The sequence below is a fragment of the Astyanax mexicanus genome, chromosome 16 (assembly GCF_023375975.1).
Source record: "Astyanax mexicanus isolate ESR-SI-001 chromosome 16, AstMex3_surface, whole genome shotgun sequence".
Lineage (NCBI taxonomy): Eukaryota > Metazoa > Chordata > Actinopteri > Characiformes > Acestrorhamphidae > Astyanax > Astyanax mexicanus.
In genome coordinates, this window is record NC_064423.1 from 27,645,001 (window position 1) to 27,666,852 (window position 21,852).

Below are 21,852 nucleotides of genomic sequence, written 5' to 3' on the forward strand. Positions count from 1 at the left end.
GGACCAGTCATTTTTTTTTTGGCTTTCTCGGTCACATGACATCGCGTTCAGTAGCTCCTCCACTTCCACTCGCTTTTGCGTTTACATGGATTTTTGTGGAAACGCGAGCCCAACGTGTAATTACGGTGCGTGGCAGTGGACAAATAGTTTTTATTTTTAAACGCGAGGTGACGAAACTTAAAGATGTGCATCCGGACAGGACTAAAATTACTGGAGGACCATGGAGTTCAGCGAAAAACATTAGATAATTCAGTCTGTAATTTTCTCAGAGGAGATCCACATAAAAAACACAACAGTGAGTGGAAAAGGAGGAGCTACTGAACAGTATGTCATGTGACTGAGAAAGCCAAAAAAAATCACTGGTCCTCCTGTTTCTTCAATTGCAGTCTGAATGCAAGAGTTTTATCACTGAGTAGAAGTGTAAAATATATTTCACAGACGTCCTTCTGAGAAACTAATCCTGTCCGGATAGGGATAATGCTCCATATCAACAACAAAACAGCATCAAAACAATCGAGTCACAGGTTTAAAAGAGCCAGAACTCAAATACCTACAGGATAAACCAGTAAACCCACTAACCCTGTCCTCCTGATCAGTGATCCCTGATATAGGTAAGTCAGATCAGTGAGAGTCAAGCAGAAAAGCAGGTAATCTGATATATATAAAGAATTAAACAAAGGTAAATACAGTGTATACAGTGTAGTTAGATGAGAGGTTGAGCTCTGGAGCTGCAGTTCAGTAAAGGCCCAGAATAAACCTCCCCTCTCCGCTGCGCTGCTCGCGCTGAGAGAGTTCACAGGGCTGTAGCAGTGCTGCAGGTTATAATATATAATGGCTGTAATATCTCTGTGAGACTCTCTGAACTCTGCTCTGAGTTTTCTCTCCTAATCTCACCTGTCTCCACCGACACACGGTCGCCGCCATCTTGCCGCGCTGACCTTCTGACGCACTTCCCTGGGCGGAGCTAGCGGCGGGCTCATTTACATAAAGGATAAAATAACACAAATCTGTTTTATTATAGTTTAAAAGCTAATTAATGCGTGCTTTAAAATGACTGGCATAAATTGCACGATATGTGTGTATCTATGTACTGCAGTACCAGTCAAACGTTTGGAAACACCTTTTTCATGTAATGTTTTCTTTATTTTTATATTTTATTTAATTAATAAATTAATTAATATTTAATTTATATTGTTATGAGGATCTTATAGTAAAAAATATATTATTATTATTTTTTTTTTTGCATTTTTTGTAGGTATCATGAGTTGTAAAGGCTGACAGGTTAAAATTCAAATGGTAAAATTCACAATGTAAAAATTAATAAAAAGAAAGGAAGCACATGAGTACTGTATGGGTCGTGCTACAGAAACGTCCCTTTTTGGATGGAAGTATGTCTTAAAATGTTTTTCTTTTTCTTTTTACATTTAAATTTGCAATATATTACTACGTGATTTATTATGATTAAATCCTTGGGCTTCCGTAAGTATCACGACTCCTCATAATCAAAACTTTCCTTGTATTTTTTAAATAAAATTTATTTGGTATTTGTTTTTTCCTCCTCATTTAAATAATATATTTCCTAGTCATGTGCAGTTTATTGCAGTTCAAACTGTAAAATAAAACACTGTTCAACAATCACTGTGGGGACCAGCACAAGTTTGGATTTGTTTAATTAATTTATTATCAGCTTTAAACAAAAATGTTTAAAAAATCCATAACACGTAAAATGTATTCTAATAGAGCTTCTAACAGAGAAGAAGTGCCTCATAGTAACAGGATGGTGGTTCAACTGGTTCACCTTGACTGGATTAGATAAATCTCTTATATAAACTGGTTTTATATAACATATATATTTACAAATCACAATACAGAGACTGTATGATGGATAATAAATTGTGTCGCCATGAGAGAATAGAACGAACATGTGTAATGTCAAAATAATCACTTTATTAATGATAAGTGCATTCCACAACATCTCCATCTTCAATTTACTGATTTAATAATCATTGTGCACTCAAAAACGGAAAAATAACCAAACATAAAACTCACAACTGCATTTACAGTGAAATAGCAATTTGCAGTCCTTTACAGTGATTCACAATAGTGGTCCAATAAAGTGAGACCATCCTTAATTTTGTATTTGTTCACAATGAAGAACCATAGAATTGTACAATGTAGCAAGCATAACAAAACTGGCTTTTTTCATTGCATGTGTGTTCGATGACTGAGCTAATACTATTACTGCTATAATATTAGAATCACATTCTTAGTGATTGTAATACAGCACCATTTTACAGCAGATAAACAGCTAAAGTACAGCATTCAAACATGGTGGTGGTGGTTTTACTTACTGTTACTGTAAATAAGGCCCTAGAGTAAACAATGAGAGAAACACATATCCCCACAAATAAAAACAAAAATATACAGATTAAGGTACAGATTAATCAAAATGTACTTCAGATAACATGTAAATGATCTGTGACTACAAATACATCATATATATGTGAAAGCAGATATTTAATGCATCCAGCAAGGGCTGGATTTTTCCAGGTGTCCCCGAAGTAAAGCTAAATGATATATACTGATTTATAGCCATGACTGAGACCATACTGAACTAATATTGCTTTATGGACAGAATTCAGCAGTAAAAAAGTTTCAGACCAAAAAGTAAAAGAGTTTCAGACCACTTTTTTTTTTCTTTTGCATCTAATTTGTTTTTTGCTTTCTGAGACATGCTATTGGCAATGGCAATATGCATGGGAGTTTACAACCTTCTAAACTGCCACATAAAACAAATTACAATGAGTTTCCAAAGTGGCACAACCATCTAAGTGTGAAGTTTGATCCCTGTCAATTCAAGAATCAAAGAGCGTGACCTTTTTTGGGTGAGTAGGATGCCCCCCCCCTCCCCCCCCCTCTCTCTACCAATACACATTGCAATAGTACCCAAAGTGTCCATCTGTTAGTGTTCTCATTCAAAAGCATTCAGGTGTCAAATGACACTACATTAGTCTCCCCCTTTAGCCTTCACCCACTCAGATGGCTAGCACCGCATTATGGGAGAGATTTTACTAGTGGGCAGAAATTGACCATGGCCAAAATTTTGGGGCTTAGCTTATAACCAGTAAATATTTACTGGTTTCTGAAGTTACGTTATACATTAGAGAAACTTTATCCATACATCCTACAATATCTACTAGAGAACATCTGAAGAACAGAGGAGAACAGAATCACAAACATTTTTAGAGTCAAACCAGTGGTGTATCAGTTATGAATACTTAAGTATGCTTAAAAGTAAGTCCTTTTTGTACTTTGAGTTATAAAGAAACATAGACAGAGCAGTTGTCCTTTTACTGTAGCTACATTTAACAAAGATTATCTTTGTAATGGACAATGTCCAACCCCATGTTCAAGCTACCAGACAACAGAGTGATAAGCAGTCAGTCATTTCCTTTGAGAGAATACAATTTGTAGCCCTGCTTTAGTAACAAGCGTCAAGTAACAAAGAGACATAGCAACAAGCAGCAAACTTTGAAAGTTGAGACTTTTCCAAATGGATTATGATGTGGTGTAGTACTGTAACATAACTTCACAAGACTGCTGTCTAGTGTCTAAAGGCTTCCTAAAAAACAGCCCTGTCTTGTACACAATTCCAGCTCTATAAAATGAACATTTTAACAGATTCAATTTTCAATATCAAATCGGATCTTGACATCAGAAGTAAAAATCGTGTTCAACCTGGAAACAACTGCAATAAAATAAAAAAAATAAAACTCTCTCTTTTATTTAATTTAGTCCTCATCATCAGAGTTGTTCCCACTGGCTCCAACAGTCATGGTGGAGTTGTTGCCAACTATGATGTATTTTGCATTCTCAATATGGATGTTGGACGGTGGCTGGGCCCACCCAGTCCCACTGTAATGTGGGGGTGCTGGAGCTGGATCTGGGCACTCTGGTTGTATAGAACCAAATCTCTGAGCTTGTCCAGAAAAAGGATGAAAGTGTTGTGGTTGTGGGGCAGAAGGCTGTGAAAGATGCTGCTGTTGCAACTGCAACTCCCTCAGCTTTCGCTCCAACTCCTGGACCCTCTTGGTCTCTCTGATTAAGTCCATGTGGCGCCTATTTTCTTCCGATAGCAACCGTTGCTTTTCTTGCTGCTTCCTAACCTGTTGCTCCTGCTCCCATATCTGCTTCTGCTTCTGAATTTTACTTGGATCCAGAACCCTTTTAGCCTTTAACTCAAAGGCATTGTCTCTTTCCTTCATCTGAACTTTAGTTCTCAGAACCAAGGGCATTTCAGAATTGGTCAAGCTGTTGTCCCGGGGCACCAGAGGGATGACTGTGTTGTACTTGTGAATTTTAACGATGGAGTTCATGATGGCAGAATCTGCATTCATCTCATTCAAGCGAGTGTTGAAGTTAGCCGTTAGCAGCAGCATGATGAAGGCTGAGTTGTTGATGGCGTCCTCCACACAACTGAAAGTAGAGCGCCCAGGGTTAGCAAAGTCTTCAGCAAAAGTTCCTCCAGGTGTTGACGATATTTTCTCCAGCCTGGCCTTTAGTCTTGCGGCTTCTTCGTCGTCCTCTTGATCGTGTAGGATCACAAAAGCATAGAACATATCTTCCTCTTCTTCTGGATTGGCCTTTTCTTTGCTAAAACTGCTGAACTGTTCAGAATTCTGCATTGGATACTCTGCAGAACCTGCTCTAGAAGTCAATGGATGGCTTGGTAACACTGGTTGTGCTCCTGTCTTACCGTTGCTGCTAGTGATGGATGAAAAAGCCTTCTCCACAGTAGATTCATTTTTCGATGTAACAATCTGAAAGTTGCCTGGCATGTCTGTGCACTGACTGACCTTAGCCTTGGGTAACTCTGCAGGTTGGCTATCACATCTTTGTAAAGGGTTTTGAGCAGATTTTGAGCAAAAATTTCCTCCTGAAGCTGCTTGGTTAGTTTCTCCAGAATGAACAGATAGATTCATCTGCTTATTCTGGTTGTTTCTACTCTCTGGAGGTGTTTGTAAAGGTAGTGGTTGTGACTGGTTTTGGTCATTGGTCATAGACATGCTGATTTCAAGGCTATAAGATGTGCAGGTGGAGCTGGATCGTAGAGAAGATGGATAGCTATCATCCATATTAGCTGGGTTAGCTTCAGCGTTCAACCTAGTAGTATTTCTGCTAAATGGCTGGTTGCAGCTGGCAATAATATGGCGTTTTTCAGCAGCTCCAGCTTCTCTGAAATTGTTTTCACCATCTCTAGGTCCTGAAAAAGTATTTTGAACTTCATCTGTATTGTTAGCTCCAGATTTTAGCATATTAGCATTACTGCTGCTCATCTGGCAGGAGATACCCATGGTCTGATGTCCAGCTGAAGCACCAGCACCTCTGAAATTTTTATCAGTGTTTCCAGACTCTGAGATAGTGCTTTTGGATGAATTGTTGGAGGATGTTTGGATTGCAGTGCTAGCCTCAGACTTCAACCCATTGCCGTTTACACTAAGTGGCTGGATGGAGTTACCCATGATCTGGTATTCTGTAGCGTGTCCTTCTGTTAAGAGTGTAATTCCAGAGAGTCTGTAAGAGGAAGGTTTAGATGCAATGTTTAGATTTGCTCTATACACTGTTCCTAGTGTCTGCTTCTTCTCCAGTGTCCTGCTCTCTTTTGCCATCTTCTTTTTAATGTAACTACAGAGTTCCCCAAACCATTAAGTTCAGGATGCATTTTCAAAGGTCATATTTTGCCGCACTATTATCGACAATTGCAGCAGAATAGTGTAACTGATTCATGCATGGTGAACACTCTGAAAAAGAAAGATATGATTTTTAGTTTCATCTTTGCCATGACGATGCACATTTTTATGTATATTATCTTAATCTGGGGACTTTGCTTGTTAAGTAGGTAATAAGTAGGGATGCACCGAATTTTTGTCAATAAGTGAAAAGACTGCATAATTTATACTGAATGCTCAATTTAAATTGTAATTTTGCAACTGCAGATTAAAAAATACATTTATGCTATTAAATTTATGCAATTGGTAAAAAAGTAAAAAAATTAATATTTTGTATTTGGTTTAATATGTCCAGTAATAACATGCTTCTTAAGACACTTCTTAAGCTATTACACAGCATTTTAAACTATTTGAGTACCCAGCGTAAAAAATATTATGTTACATATTCTTAGCAAAAACAAATGCAAAAATTTTAATGAATTTAAATTGCTCAGTGAATTTAAAAACATATGCTTTTTTAAGGGAAATATTTTTAAACTTAATAAGTCTGAACTGGACCCAGTTTAACAAAGGCATATTAAGCAAAGACCAACTTAACATGGAGAAAGAAAGAGTGCTCAGTGTGATGCTTGCTTGAACATCAAAGAGTAATCTTTGTGCTTAGAAGTTTTTGATTAAAATAGCCCTGATCTTAAACTAACCAAATATAATACAATAATATAAAATAGAGAAATAAAATTCACTAAAATTCTTGTTAATACTGTAGTTCCTGTGTAATATAAACATAAACAAACAACTCCAAAGATAAAAAGAAAATGAAAATAAAAAGAAGATACACTTAAAACTATTTTAAATTATAATGAGTTGTTATTTGTTTTAAGTGTTAAATCTAACATTAAATGTTTATATTTACTGGTAAAGAAATATGTGTTACTGTTTTGAATTTGCCCTTAAATTGTCTGCAATATGATTAAACTTTTACTTTTTTATTAAGTTTCCTCTTGGTTTTTATCTATCTACAGACATGTGACTGTATTGCAGTTTATTTGAGAAAATAAACATACACTATGTTTTAAATATATGATACAAAATTGTCAATAGAATTGTCAAAGTCAGTACATGAACTAAAGGTAACTGTAATTATCACTGAGCTGTAGCAAAACAGACTCTTATTTATATTTACTTTAATGTTATAAAAGAAAAGAAAAATGTACAAAAATAGTATAGGCATTTTTACACATGTTTACTGCAACAATGTCAGGCAGGGTGAATTAATAATAATATATTACATAGTCTGTAGGTAGCTCGCCGATTGATTAATTATTTAACAGCCCAGGTATGAATGTAGCTAACTAGTTAGATTGGTGGAGAACATGCCAAGGTTCATAAAAACTGTGTTTAAAAAACAGTGTTATTCCACCAAACATTAATTTCTAAACTCTATGATTATAAACTTTTTTCTTTTCTTTTCTTATTCTGCATCTTTTTTGTTATTTCAGCCATTTCTAAATGCTCTAAATGACAATATTTGTGTTTGGACTTTAGGGGAAATGTTGTCTGTAGTTTATAAAATAAAACATTAATGCTCACTTTACTCAAACATATACCTGCAAATAGCAAAATCAGAGAAACTGATTCCGTAAGGAAATCAGTTGGAAAACCTGACTTTTATTTAATTCAGTATCTAATTCAGGAACAAGACAATCATATCATTTATATAGCTTTGCCAAAACTGTGGATCAAATGCCTACACGTCAGGTTTAACAGTTCTGGGTTTACTATTAAGTAATCAATACTCAGTGTTATTAATGTCAGATTAGTTTGAGGCTGTAAAACGATACTGACGCTGTATTAAATCGGAAATCTGATATAAACTGTATTTATAAACGTACCTTTATAAAAGCTGAGCTGGGCTTTTAGTTCAGGGCAGAAACAGGAAGAGGAAAACAGCCTGACATCACAGGGTCAGAGAGCGGAGAGGAAATCCCACCATAATAATAAAAATAATAATAAAGCTCTGAACCACAATAACTCAGTTTATATACTACTAAAAACACCGCACTGTAAAATAACCCACAAAATACCACCTGACAGCTTTACTACGTAAAGAAACACGTTTGTCTCTTACAGCAAAAAAGCTTCAGAGTGACCAGGAGATGGCAGCAAGTAGCCACGAGCTAAACACACAGCAGTCACTGTTACAGTTCAGCAAAACTTTAGTTTTTAATTTTACAACTTTTATTGTAGAGTCATGAGAAGGTATATATCTCTATATGACACAGTGTTAGCAGGCAACAAAACCATAAACCATTTTTGTTATCACCCCATACCTTACTGTATCTATATATATATTTACTAAAACTGTGTTTTTGTGATTCCTTGCTCTAAAACATCTGATTCAAACAATGTGTAATTAAAAAAAATCAAAAAGAGTCCCAAGCTTTTAAAAACTATATATTTCTACAAAAATATAATTAATGCAACAGAAGGTTATTCTAATACATTTGGGAGCATTTATTTTATTCTATTCTATATCTTTATTCAAAAAAGATTATTATTTATTGAGAGCCCAGACACATTTCTGAATATAGATACCAAATTCAAATAATAAATGACACAACAATTTCATAACTTATATTTTAAGATTGTTCTATACGTTTTTTTCAGAATCAGTTATATTGAATGGAAAAACTTTAAGTAATTTAAATGCTTAAATGATAAAAAAAATACACTTTTTAAATAAGCTAAATAGCACCAACCCATCACTCCTACATTCTGCAAATGAACAAACACTCATTAACACACTGTCCTGTCCTGTCTCAGGATGTTCAGTATATGTCACTGTCTGTGACACATACCTCTCCATGGGCTCTTTTGGGTTATACTGTATAGGAAAAGGAATGTAGTAGGCTTAAAAAGAATGCAAGAGTACAGGAGAAGAAAAATGCATTAATTTTGGATTATTTTCAATATTACAAAATATTTCTCAGTGTCTGTCAATACGGTACAACTCCGATATTAATATAAAAAAAGCATATAAGGGACCATCTTTGGTGTATTTAATCATTTTTGTTTGTTAACAGACATCCTCATTTAAAGTGATATACAAGCTATTGTTTCCTTTACACCTATTTTTTATGAGTAGTAAGCAGACCTCTTTAACTTTACATGTAATTCCCCGAGGGGAAATTCTAGACATCCAGCAGGTATGTATAGTACACAAAGTTACAAAAGAATAAAATTTAACGATACACATAAATACAATAAAATAAAAAACAGAATGTAAGTGTAAAAGTACAGAAATACAGAAAAAAATCATATTAATTGATGAGCTGCTCATTAATCTGACTGAATTTATCAGGTACAGGTTGAATGATAGGGCCTACTGGGCCTGCTGCTGCTGCATTAGATTAGCTAGCTCCGTCTCGAATGGCGTGGCCGTGGACGAGGTCTGTTCAGCCAAAAGAAGCCAAATATTGCTTTAAACTAAATTAGGGTGATACTTTTAATAAAGATTAATATGATTAAAACTATCTGTTAAGGCGTGTTAATTATTATGCGCTGCTGTTTTTTTCCGCAGCTCTGAACTGGAGCTCTTTAATCTCAACCGCTCCACAACTTTATAACTCTCAGAAAGCGCGCGTGACACTTTCTCCCGCCAATCACTACAAAGCACGCGCCGCCTGCTCACTGCACTCCAGGGCCGGCAGTGAGTGGCGGGTTTATTCATATCGGTAAAAATCGACGATTATAACCAACAAAACACGACAAACCCGCGATTTAACGGTCCTTATATGACTAATGTCGCATTAGAACCACAAAACGACAGAAAACGCCGGAATTTTTGGACAAGGACGCACCGTTTTTGTGCTCTTTAAACACGCCGGTGTTTATACAAAAAAGCTCATTAGCATATTCTCGCGGGAAGTCGTAACGTAAGCGTGCGCTAACACGAGACCACGATTTCGCGCGCTGAGGCTAAGCTCCGGTCAGGCGGGTGATTGACAGGCGCTTGGACCAATCACCGCGCAGATTTTCACTGCTGTAAGCCAATAGGATAGCGACTTGCTCGCAGGCAAGGAGGGGAAACACGTTGTTGAAGGATTTTATTGATTCGAGTTGTGAATGGTTTATGAAGAGGTTATGAAGAGCGGGTTTCCTCACTTCGAAGATATTCGCACGTTTTTACTGAATTAAACACACTTTTCCCGGTTTCAAGAGGACGTAAAAAGAGGTAATTAACACCTTATTTGAGCGATATATAAAGAATTGGTCTGTGGAGAGCATTGTTGATGTTAACTTTCGCCAGTTTTCTTCTTTCTTTTTTGTCTTTCTTCCTTTTTGAGGCGTGTCTTACGAGTTTTGAGCTTAATTCGACTCTGTTGCTGCTTTAGTCCACATTTAGTTTACTTTTTAATCATTTAACGTACACGCAAGATTTCTTTTATAAACACCTTATTAGTTGTTCTCCTCCGCCAGTGTAAGCTAGGTTAGGTTAATGTCAGTCTTCCAGATGGCTTAGCTCGCGTGGTGTGTGGCTTTTAGTTACTGTTAGCTAGCTGTCACTATTTGTATTCAATGTGTCCTGTTTTGGAAGTGATTCATTTTGCTACTAAACCATGGCCTAGCTAAACTTGCTAACTAAATATCCCACCCACACGGAGCCTGAGCTGCTGATAGCTAGTATTGATAAGTTGAGGGGAAATGCTGGTGATGATTAGCGCGCTTTAACTTTGAGGAGGAGCTGCAACAAAGAGAATCCCAACTTTCCCAAACTGAAGTTATCTATTTCACATTAATTCATCATCTGAGACTCCTCAGCTACACACAGCATATAAAACGGGCTGTGGTTTTGTTTAACAGCTACTACTAAACAACAAAGGCTATAATCAAATAAATAATTACGTTTTAAAACGTTAAACGTGTGCTTTTAGGTCGCTAGCTTCGATAAGTCGCACCAGTCTTAATAGAGTGAAGTAAACATGTTTTATTTTGCTCAATCAGGAAGTCTCTTCTAGGCTGTTCTTGTTTTTAGACCAGGCGTTTAGCTAGCTATCGTTGATCTGGGGCTGTTTCTCACTGCTGCAGTTCCTCTATCAGCCAAAGGGGGCGTCGACCACATTTCCGCAGACACAGACAGGAGGGGCTTGGTTGGGAAAGGTGTCAACAAGGCTGTTTACCTGAGCAGTGAGGGTGGGCTAAATACCTTTACTGGCACAAATACTGACTGATCAGTTTTCATGATTTACATCAAACACCACGTTAAGTTCACTTAGAGCAGACAAAAGGCACACACCCCAAAAAACAAAGTACAGAGCATAGAGATGGTACAAATAAGATACTAACCTAGTTATATATTTGGAAGTTAATTTTAGCTGTGCTTCCTTTTAAGTACTTATTTTATGTCCCCTAAATACTACATTTTAAAATGTTTCATTTAGCTTTATAGTTTTTGTTTTGCTTTTTTCTTTACCTTCTTTACTTTTTGACAATAGAAATGTCAAATATGAAATTCTGTACATATTAATGTTTTAATATTTATGTCGGACGAAAATTGTATTTTTTGCTATTGCTGTCTTTATTATTGAACAATGTAGTAACTTAAAATAATGAAACTAATATTTATTGAAATGTCTGACCACTGTCTGTAATAGTACCATATCCTTCCATAAGATCCACATGGGATGTACATTACACTCAAGTTCTTTACAATTTGCCTACCTCTCTACCTCTCTATATTTTAAACAAACAAAATTGTCTTTAAGGTGTATTTATATATAAGTTCAGAAATGTTATATACAAGTTATATACAAGGTATATACAAGTTGTCAGAAATGCTACATGTTGAACAAACTGTGGCTTCTGGTGCCCATCCTTCAATCACTTTTTATTTCTTTATTATTTTAACCCTAATGATCTAGCAGAATGTGTGTTTTTTTTTTTTAACCATTTGGGAGAAAATAGTCACAAAAAAGTCCCAGGTTCTAGTCCCCCCCCCTCCTTCCATTTTTTTCATTAAAACATTTGGAGATGGGTGGAGCTACATTATACTAAAACCAACCAGCAGAGGCGCTAGACCTGTCATGGTTTCACTTCAAGAGACATTGTGCTGTTCATGCTTTCCACAGTCATTGGTTTAAACTTTTGTTGACTGAAAAGACTTCCCTTACCTCCTGCTCTTGTCTTCCTTTAGGTCTGCAACAATGTGGATTCAGGTGCGCACCATGGATGGCAAGGAGACCCACCGGGTCGACTCCCTGTCGAAGCTGACTAAGGTGGATGAGTTGAGGGTAAAAATTATGGAGCTGTTCAATGTGGAGCCTGAGAGGCAGAGGCTATTCTACAGAGGGAAACAGGTTTGTAATAACACATGCGTGTGTCACGTGACCTGTGTGTTTATAGTCCAAGTATCTGAAAATGAAAGAACAGTTTTTGTTGCCTTGTAAATGTTTTGCAAAAAGAAGGAAGCAAACTTCTTGAATTTCATTATTCAAAACTACTACTTTTTATATATGTGTGTGTGTGTATATGTATGCGTATATATATATATATATATATATATAATATATATATAATATATATGAAGCTCTTTAAAATGTTCTCATTTAAAGTTTTAATTACTATTATACAGAACATATTTGTGTATTCAGTCTTGTCAACTTATAAATACTTTTTAGAGGTGGGATTTCTTCATCCTGCAAAGACTTTACAATTTAAGGAAACACTTATAGTTTAAGGAAATCCAGATGAATGCGCTCCTTTTCCATCAATCTTAACAGCGGTAACACACTTATTCCAAGCATGTTTGCCACCTACTGGACAGTATGTAAATTATATACATTTATGATAGATCGCCCTCTGTCTTCTAGTCTTGCAAAATCTTCAGGCAGTGAAGGAAAAAATTTGGTTAATGTCTCCAACGCAGATGTATTTTAAAGAAGAAATCTCTTAAATTAGTAAATTAAAAATGTCAAGCATTTATGAGTCTGATGCATTTCTGGTCTCCCTATACAATTTATATAGAGCAGTATAGTTTTATGTGCTGGCTTATTGAGGCCAGATTTTTGCAAAAGGTTCTAAAGGCAACAAAAATTCTTCTGATTTCAGTGTTGAGAGACTAGCCGTTAAAGTTCTCTAACATTTACAAATCACTAAAATCTAGAAGTTTTACTTGTTTTGTTAAGCTGGAAACTGAGGTGATATGTATTTTTCTCTTTTTTCCCTCCCCCTTTCTTTTGGTGTAGATGGAAGATGGCCACACTATTTTTGACTACAATGTAGGTTTGAATGACATTGTTCAGCTGCTCGTCCGTCAGGCTCAGGCTCAGCCTGCTTTGTCTTTGCCAAAAGACAAGGAGGGTGAGCTGTCAGACTCTGACTCCGGCTGTGGTTCTGGTCAGAGCGAATCAGACAAGAGCTCCACTCACGGAGAATGTGAAGCCCAGAGCGCTGGAACTTCAGCCCAGGTGGACCTCGTCGATCCAGGTTTTGGATTTTATAAGGTAAGAGCTGCACTGTATGGCCTTTTATTACTATTACAGTCATACCAACATACTATTTGAGTCAGTTATAGTCAATGAGTGGATCTTTGGTTACCACAGGAAGATGAAGTTACTTTAGCTGATATCAGATTCTAAGTTAAAAGTTTTTGTAGCTTTTGTTAACTTTTCTTTCAGATATTAAGTTACAGCAATAGTGTTATGGGATGTTCACACATATGAGCAGCAAGCACAGTATTATATATGCTATATCACTTACGCACGGTGAACGTTTTTGTAACTTGAGCAGTTAGGGCACTAAACCAATTGCTGATTCGCAGGAATGCTTGTTTACGCTTTTGATATTTAGAAAAAAATAATATACTTTATTAATGTCAGAGTTCAAATTCTAGTACCATTAACAGTTCAACCATAACTATTCCTCCATAGCATCTGTATTATGGTACTTGTTAGTAGATTGTTTTGCTATATTTTACTTTGTTGTAATTTGACAATGCAAACAAGCTTATAGTATGCGTTTTCTATTGTCTTGCTACCTCTTTTTTTATTTATTTCTTTTAAATGATTTTTTTTTTTTATATAGATCAATGAGTTTGTGGATGCACGAGACTTGAACATGGGGGCGTGGTTTGAAGCTCAGATTGTGAATGTCACAAAGACTCCAAAGAACACTGAAGAAGGTGGCATGGAAACAGATGGGGAAGAGGAAATCCTTTACCACATAAAATATGAGGAGTAAGTCTTGCCTGTTTTATTAAGGATGTGATCAAGGCTTAAGGCATGGTATGCATGTGTCTGTTTTATTAAAAAAAATATATATTGATTTAATTTGGAAATATGATATATGTATTATCATACATGAGTTACAGGTCGATATATCAAACTTTATTGTGGTAATGTAGGCATGATTGTTAAATTTGATTTAAAACAAACTCTCATTTTCATTCTTTTGTTTGAGATCCAAGTTAAAAGTTTCAGATTCAGATCACTGTTATTTTGCAGTTGAAATTTAAGCAACACAAAAGTCACCTCTAACGCACCTTTACGCCTCTAGTAAATCAACATATGAATACTTTTGAGTTTTTCAAAGTTTTACAGTATTGTGAAATTTTATACCCTTATCTGTGGATATTATACGTGTATATGTTGCCAAAACTTTCTTATAAAGCTCAATTTCTCTCTTAACAATCCCTCTTTATATTAATTAGTTATCCAGAGAATGGGGTGGTTCAGCTGCTTGCAAAGGATGTGCGCCCCCGGGCCCGTACTGTGTACCAGTGGCATCAGTTAGAGGCTGGGATGATCGTCATGGTGAACTACAATCCAGATGAGCCTAAAGAGCGAGGCTACTGGTACGATGCAGAGATCCAGAGGAAGAGGGAGACTCGCACCCAGCGAGAGGTTTTTGGCAAAATACTGCTCGGGTATGTGGTGTTTATTTGGAATATTATTTGTTCAGATCTAGCTGTGTATAAGTAGGTGGGATAATGCATTAGTTTTATTATTGGTATAACAGATTGTAAATATCTAACTGTAAAATTAAAAAAGTAAATGAATTGTTTTAGAACAGGAGAAATAATCTGTACAAATGAGTTTATAAGAACCATTCATCTAAAGGTTGGGGTTTCTGGATAAATGCAGTGTTTAATATTTTGATTGTATAATTTTGATGCAAATGTTTGTGTACTATAGGGATGCTGGTGACTCTCTCAATGACTGCCGGATCATGTTTGTAAGTGAGATCTACAAGATCGAGGAGCCTGGGAGCTCTGATAGTTCTGCAGCCACTTCTGATAGCCCTCTAAAGAGTGAGTCTTTTCAGTTCTGATATTTCTGTTTAATTTATAATAGTTGTGGATAATAAATGTTTGTATGTTACTTTATGTCCTGAAGTAAAATATTGCTGTTTGTTCTTTCTGCTCATTATATTTGATCAAACTAATCTAAACTCTTCCATGCTTAATTGTACCATAAAACATTTGATGTAAAGATTCATGAGCTATGTTCTGATTGGGTGAAAGGCAGATGAAAAATGCTTTTGCTGCTAAAGTTCTTTATACGGATTAATATGGGACGGAGAGTAACACTGAACGTTGCACAAATAATGCATAGTGGTGTGTTTTTTTTTTTTTTTTTTGGGGACTACCGGTAACTCAATTTTGTTAGCCACACCTCATTGTAAAGCTTTAGCAGTGTGTTTCATTTTGAGTGTTGCCATTATTTTTCAGTTCTTCAGTTTTGCTAATGTGACTCAATGCACTAATGCTAATTAGAATTTGCTTGACTGCAGAAAATCATCCCAAATATAAATTTTTACTAATATTTAGTGCGATTTTTCTTTTGTCTGTGTTCAGGATCCAATGGGCCGGAGTGTAAGCACTGCAAAGATGACCCAAAGAAGAATTGCCGCTGGTGTAACTGCCATGTGTGTGGTGTGAAGCAGGACCCTGACAAGCAGCTGCTGTGTGATGAGTGTGACATGGCTTTTCACATGTATTGCCTTGACCCGCCCCTTACAACTATCCCAGCTGATGAGGACTGGTACGATTGGTTATGAATACTGAACTTGGTGCTTCTCATCACATTTAATCTAAGGCATTGTCAAAGTTGGGAAGTTCTCATTGTCTTTATAAATGCATATAATTTTCTTTAAAAGGTTTTAATCCTTTTTCCATTGCACAGGTACTGCCCTCAGTGCCGTAATGATTCGAGTGAAGTTGTTCGGGCTGGAGAAAAGCTTAAGGAGAGTAAGAAGAAGGCAAAGATGGCTTCTGCCAGCTCCTCCAGCCAGAGGGACTGGGGCAAGGTGTGTTGACGGGTGTTTTCTTTCACAAGTGAAGCTGTAACCTTCACACTGTAATAATCTCTCCCTCCTGTAACTCCTGTTTTAGCTTTTGACTGTACTTTAATTTTCGCTCCTCAGGGTATGGCATGTGTTGGACGCACCAAGCAGTGCACCATTGTTCCCTCCAATCACTATGGGCCTGTGCCAGGCGTGCCTGTGGGAACCCTGTGGAAGTTTAGAGTTCAGGTAAGCTGCTGGTTTAATTATTTACCTTTTAAATATTTAATCTCTCCAGCAATCAGTAGTTGATATATGTCAGTCGATTATGTATAGTAATACAGCTTAACTCTAACCTGCCTTGTAGTCAGTAACTCTCTAAGGAGCAAAAGCTCAAATACTAAAGGCATGCTATAAAAGAAGCCATGGTAGATTAAGTCAACAGTATGGCGTTTTTGATGAGGTTCAGCACATAAAATACATTAAAACATTGCCTCACGTTATATCAGTACTGTTGATCATAACATTGTCTTAGACAAACAGTGATTGGGTAGTTTTTCAGATTCTGTATTCAGCTTTTGTATGTGTTCAAATCGAATGATTTTAAGATGTTTTACTCCTAACAGATAATGCTTTAAATGTTACACTTGCTTGTATTTCACACTATTTCTGCTTTATTACCATTTGATTCAAAGTTGCAGCTAATTTCTCTTAATTTAGGTTTAGTTTAAAGTTATACATTTAGTGAATGTTTTCAGTAGGACTGTCAGTAATTACTTTATTGAATTGGCATACAAAACATCTTAAACATTTGTTAATATTACCCATTATGTTTACTTAGTAAGGAGATCACTTTAGGATGAATGGGCAATATTGATTTGGTTCAAAAACAGTGGGTTTACCTTTTTTTTTATTAGATATAAAAAAATATAAGTTTATTGCTCTTCAAAAGGGTGCAATTGCTTTGTGCTATTATTAAAATTACAAATTTGCCAGGTATAGTGTTTATTTTAAGTGATTAATGCAATTCTGAGTTGGGTTACTTTAATTTCTTTTTTTTTTTTATCAAGGTTCTAAAATCAAATTTTTGTACAACAGGTCAGTGAGTCTGGAGTTCACCGTCCTCATGTAGCCGGGATCCATGGAAGAAGCAACGATGGTGCCTATTCACTAGTGCTGGCGGGTGGCTACGAGGATGACGTGGTATGTTCTGATTATTAGTAATCATAAAGAAATAGATTTTGATACCGTTCAGCTCCTTTTTTGCATTAGGTTCAGTTTTGCTTCTTCTGAACTGTACTTTTGCACTTCAGGATGATGGCAATGAGTTCACATACACAGGCTCTGGAGGTCGTGATCTGTCTGGCAACAAGAGAACTGCTGAACAGTCCTGTGATCAGAAACTTACCAACATGAACAGGTTGGTGACAACAAACGGTATTCCAAAGGCCTTGTCGGGCATTCTATGAATCTGATATGATCTGTTATCTTACACTTTTGCGAAAGTGCTTCCGTGTAGTACTTACTTTTTGAAATACAAAATTTTTGAAAGAACATAAAATAAAACCTTGAACCTGTGGTGTTTAAGTCTGCATTGTAGACTTTGTAGGAAAACTGGATGTCTTGCAGCTTGATTATGATTTGATTGCTGTATCACTCTGTTGTGCTATCCCTAGAAATGATTATATTGCTATCTGGGTATTTGGTTCAGCTTTTTAATGTTCTATTTATTTATCTTGAATCCCAAATGTCATGTGAATTACTGATTTTGAATTCTGAATTTAATTGGTGTTTTTTTTTTTAGTTTTTGTTTGTCTTGCTGTATTTGGGTGGAGAGGCCTTTGTGGTTGTTTTTTTTATTTTTTTATCTTTTAACTGCAAAATGTGTTAATAACTGTACCATAAACCATGTCATAAGTATTTAATTACATTACCTGAATGGGTCTGATTGCAAAATATTTTTGGAGCAATTAAAAACATGAACTATACATTTTATTCTTTTTAGGGCGCTGGCTCTGAACTGCAATGCTCCTGTAAATGACAAGGATGGTGCTGAGGCCAAGGACTGGAAGGCAGGGAAACCTGTAAGAGTGGTGCGAAGCTCCAAGGGTCGAAAGCACAGCAAATACTCTCCAGAAGATGGGAACAGATATGATGGCATTTACAAGGTGGGTGTGAAAGGGGTTGCTGAGATTTTTCTTTGTAAAGATGAATGAAAACCTCTGTTAGGCTGAAACAAGGTTGTAGCAGGGGGGGGGGGGGGGGGGATAAACTGTTGATGGGGACAAAAGTTGTGAGTCTCTTATAAATCACAGTATTAATATACACATTATTTGTGGCTTAATATGTATTGTATGTAAACCACCAGAAGCATGATGAGGAAATAATCTCAGTCTAGTTGCAGTCTTGAAATTAGTGATCCCCAGTAAGATCTTAGTCTGCGAGTAAAAAGTCTGTCTAGTTTTTAGATGCAAAAGGGGGTCAGCTTTTCAATTAAGTAAAGAGCAGGTTATTAACGTGTTTTTTTTTTTTTTCCCTCCCTCCCATCATTTATCAGGTGGTGAAATACTGGCCAGAAAAGGGCAAGTCTGGGTTCCTGGTTTGGAGATACCTGCTGAAAAGAAATGATGATGAATCAGCACCGTGGACCCGGGATGGCAAAGAACGCATTAAAAAGCTTGGCCTCACTATGCAGGTAATACATTTTTGCACATATTTATTCTTATTTAATAGTTAGTTAAACATTAAACATGCACTTCTGACAACTTAAGCAGTTAAGAGTTGCAGAGTAAAGAAACAAATACCAGAGATGCATTCACACACTAAGTTTACAATATGGAGACATCTAGAGTATTTATCTACATCATTGTTAAACTGTTCTCTTTCTGAAGTATCCTGAGGGCTATTTAGAGGCTGTTGCTGCTAAGGAGAAGGAAAAGGAGAAGGAAAAGGAGAACAAGAGTGAGGATGAGGCTGAAACACCCACCAAGGGCAAGAGGAAGAGAAAATCTCTGGCAGGCAAGTACCATTTTTTCCGTTCTTTCCTTTTTTTTTACAGTTTATTTATAAACGTTTCCTTAATTCCTTTGATAAAAAAATATTGAGCTTGAGATGTAGAGCTTGGTTTTTGACACATTTACTGTTACTGTTGTTTTTTTTATCTAATTTGCTCATGTTAATCCTGATTCAGTTGATGACGAGGAGAAACACTCACCGTCCAAGAACACACCCAAGAAGATCAAAGTGGAGGCCTACAAACTGACCAAAGAGCAAAAGGCCTTGATCAAGGAAGATGAGCTTAACAAGAAACTCTGGGATGAAGCCAAGCAATCTCTAAGTCTTGGACCAGTATGTAGCTAAATTCTTGCATCTTTTTCCATACTGTCAGTGAAAACAAAAACATGTCTGCCTCCATTACAAAGTGTAGGGTTTATGCAGATTTTAGCGTTGCATCACTGAAACCGCACATAGCCTTTTTTGTGTGAACAGCTATGAGTGTGCAGTTGTTTAGTAGGATGAAACTGACTGACTGGCTTTTGCATTTTTACAGCGATTTGTGAACAAAGTGGAGGAGGTTTTCTTGTGTATTTGCTGCCAAGAAGTTGTTTTCCAGCCCATCACCACAGAGTGCAACCACAATGTGTGCAGGGTAAGTCTGAGCTGCAAATGTCCATATGTCCTGACAATAACTTGCCTGAAATGGAATCCAAATTAAGTGTTAAGTAGAAACCTGTTTTAAAATAAGAAATGGTTAGAATTTGAGCATTATGTCACCACAAAAACAAACACCATTTTATACTTTGAAATATTAGTACCTTACATTTTATGCTGAAGGCAGATTTCAGAACATAAATGATTGTAGAATCATAAATAATGTAATCAATTAAATGGAGTAAAATAATCAATAGAAGCTACAAGGGTATAGAGTACATGTAATTTGTTTTGACTTGTATTTTATGCAAAGAACTAATTGTACTTTGAAACAGTGGAGCTTTTGGGTTAGTATTCCAAGCTAAATACTTTTCACAACATCCCCAGAAGCATTCAAAGCTTTTGTTAACTATCCCAAGATTTTGGTGTGGTGATTTTGGGTAATGCTAAGTGACTGATTTAAAAATATATATATACATTGTTCAGATTGCATGTGTGTAGACTCCTGTGGTGGGTTGTGTGTGTTTTTTAAATTAGTAAAATTATTCTCAAAGTAAGGTGTTCTGTTAGTCTAAAGGTGTGTCCATGTGTTTGCTTTTAAAGGAATGTCTTCAGCGATCGTTTAAAGCAGAGGTGTACACCTGTCCGGCCTGCCGACATGATCTGGGCAAAAACTACCAAATGACGGTGAACAAGCCCCTTCAAGCCATCCTGAGCCAGCTGTTCCCTGGGTACAGCAGCGGACGGTGATAAAGTGCACGGGGGTGGCAATGAACTAATGACACATGTGCATCCAGACTGAATTCAACTGAACTAAACCAGAATTCATTTTTAATATATTTTAACTAATGTTACAACCGAATCAGGGTGTAGGATTACTTGCAGCCCCAGCCGTTAATTCAGTCCGATTTTTATTGGTGCTGTAATCTTCTTCTTTTTTTTTTTTTTTTTTTAAATAAATACATAAATTTGGCATCCGTTCTTGTCAGATAGGTACCTCCCTCAATAAACACCTTTTTATATTTACAGGTAAATGTGATTTTAATAGCATTGTAGTGATCTAGGTGTAAGCGCCTCCTTTTATAGGAAACGTAATGCCCTAATTGTACTCTGCACCAGCACATCATTTTGTAAACTTTTCAGCTACGCACAACTGCACTATTTGCTTACAGCAAAATACTTTCTATATTCTTTATAATTTGTTTGCCAGAGATACATTTGCTAATAGGTATGCACTGGCATCAGGATCCCTTAAACCATTATTTTTTTTTTTTCCCTTAAGTTTTATTTTAGGTCTAACATAAGTACACCGTGACCATTTAGAGCTTTAAAATGCCTTAATCCTTTACTTTATTGATGTTTAACTAAATTTAATCAGCTATTTTATATATCTTATTATATATAAAATCTTAGCTTTGCTTTTTAACTACTGTATGTGCTTAGAATTTTCACTTCATTGTAATTCATTACAGACTCTCTTTTTGCCGTTATGCAATCCAGTTTCTCCTGCAATGGGTTTCAGAGGGAAGCTGATACTCTGGAACAAAGGCCCTCAATGAATTTCTCCTGTTCAGTAAATATTTAATGAAATTGTAATTTTCTTTTGTTTATTCTCAGTGAAATTCTTAGCTTTGTTCTTAGATTTATCACAATATTTGCTAAATAAACGCCTAAGGCTGCCGTTGGGGTTTTTTTTTTATACCTCAATTAGACTGGAACTGTATATTCTAAAATTAAAATTGTATATTTTTAGCACTTGTATTTAGCCATGTTTATGTAGTGTTAGGTGCTATTTTCTTGCACTGTTTGAGTGCTAATTTTTTCAATAAACCTTATTCCTTTTATATGGAACAAAAGCTGTCTTGCATTCTTTGTGGTTGGTGTTAACCCCTTTTTTCCTATAACTGTATGCTGTTTAACTATGTCCCAATATTTTCTCTTTGCTTCTCTCTGGCCTGCTTGCATAGTCTAATCTGTAGTTTATGGTATTACCAAAAAAAGCTGACCTGACTAGTGGATCTGACTAAGGCAGAATAAAGTTAATTTGGGAATATTTTTTTCTTTTTTGGGGGGGGAACTTTGCAAAGATACATTGGGACTGATTTAGAATGCAAGAGTTGTGGATGTGAGGTATTGCTTTGTTCACTAGTGTGCAGTCAGGTTGGATGAGCAAAATGCCATCCCAAACTGT

General features: G+C 36.3%; 3 protein-coding genes across 3 annotated transcripts in view; 1 reads left to right on the forward strand and 2 right to left on the reverse strand.

The window, feature by feature from the left end:
* Window positions 1–954, reverse strand: part of timm44 (translocase of inner mitochondrial membrane 44 homolog (yeast)) — a 13,722-nt gene extending 12,768 nt beyond the window's left edge. The window contains exon 1 of the mRNA XM_007246183.4: window positions 895–954. Within this exon, the coding sequence (XP_007246245.3) occupies window positions 895–924 (30 nt within the window). The 5' untranslated portion in view covers window positions 925–954. The remainder of the gene's footprint in view (window positions 1–894) is intronic.
* Window positions 955–1,927: 973 nt separating this feature from the next.
* Window positions 1,928–7,837, reverse strand: ticam1 (toll-like receptor adaptor molecule 1). The gene is made up of 2 exons (XM_007246182.4): window positions 7,622–7,837; window positions 1,928–5,801 (listed from the first exon to the last, which is right to left on the reverse strand). Exon 2 carries the CDS (start codon window positions 5,667–5,669, stop codon window positions 3,792–3,794), a length of 1,878 nt encoding a protein of 625 aa, XP_007246244.3. The 5' UTR covers window positions 5,670–5,801; window positions 7,622–7,837; the 3' UTR covers window positions 1,928–3,791.
* Window positions 7,838–9,474: 1,637 nt separating this feature from the next.
* uhrf1 (ubiquitin-like with PHD and ring finger domains 1) lies at window positions 9,475–21,517 on the forward strand. Its single transcript, XM_007246179.4, has 17 exons — window positions 9,475–9,963; window positions 11,923–12,085; window positions 12,974–13,231; window positions 13,812–13,963; window positions 14,437–14,652; window positions 14,921–15,036; window positions 15,583–15,769; window positions 15,911–16,034; window positions 16,152–16,259; window positions 17,109–17,213; window positions 17,324–17,430; window positions 18,016–18,178; window positions 18,568–18,705; window positions 18,902–19,028; window positions 19,201–19,358; window positions 19,561–19,659; window positions 20,265–21,517. The coding sequence occupies exons 2-17, from the start codon at window positions 11,933–11,935 to the stop codon at window positions 20,409–20,411; spliced, it is 2,358 nt and encodes a 785-aa protein (XP_007246241.1). The 5' UTR covers window positions 9,475–9,963; window positions 11,923–11,932; the 3' UTR covers window positions 20,412–21,517.
* Window positions 21,518–21,852: the final 335 nt, after the last annotated feature.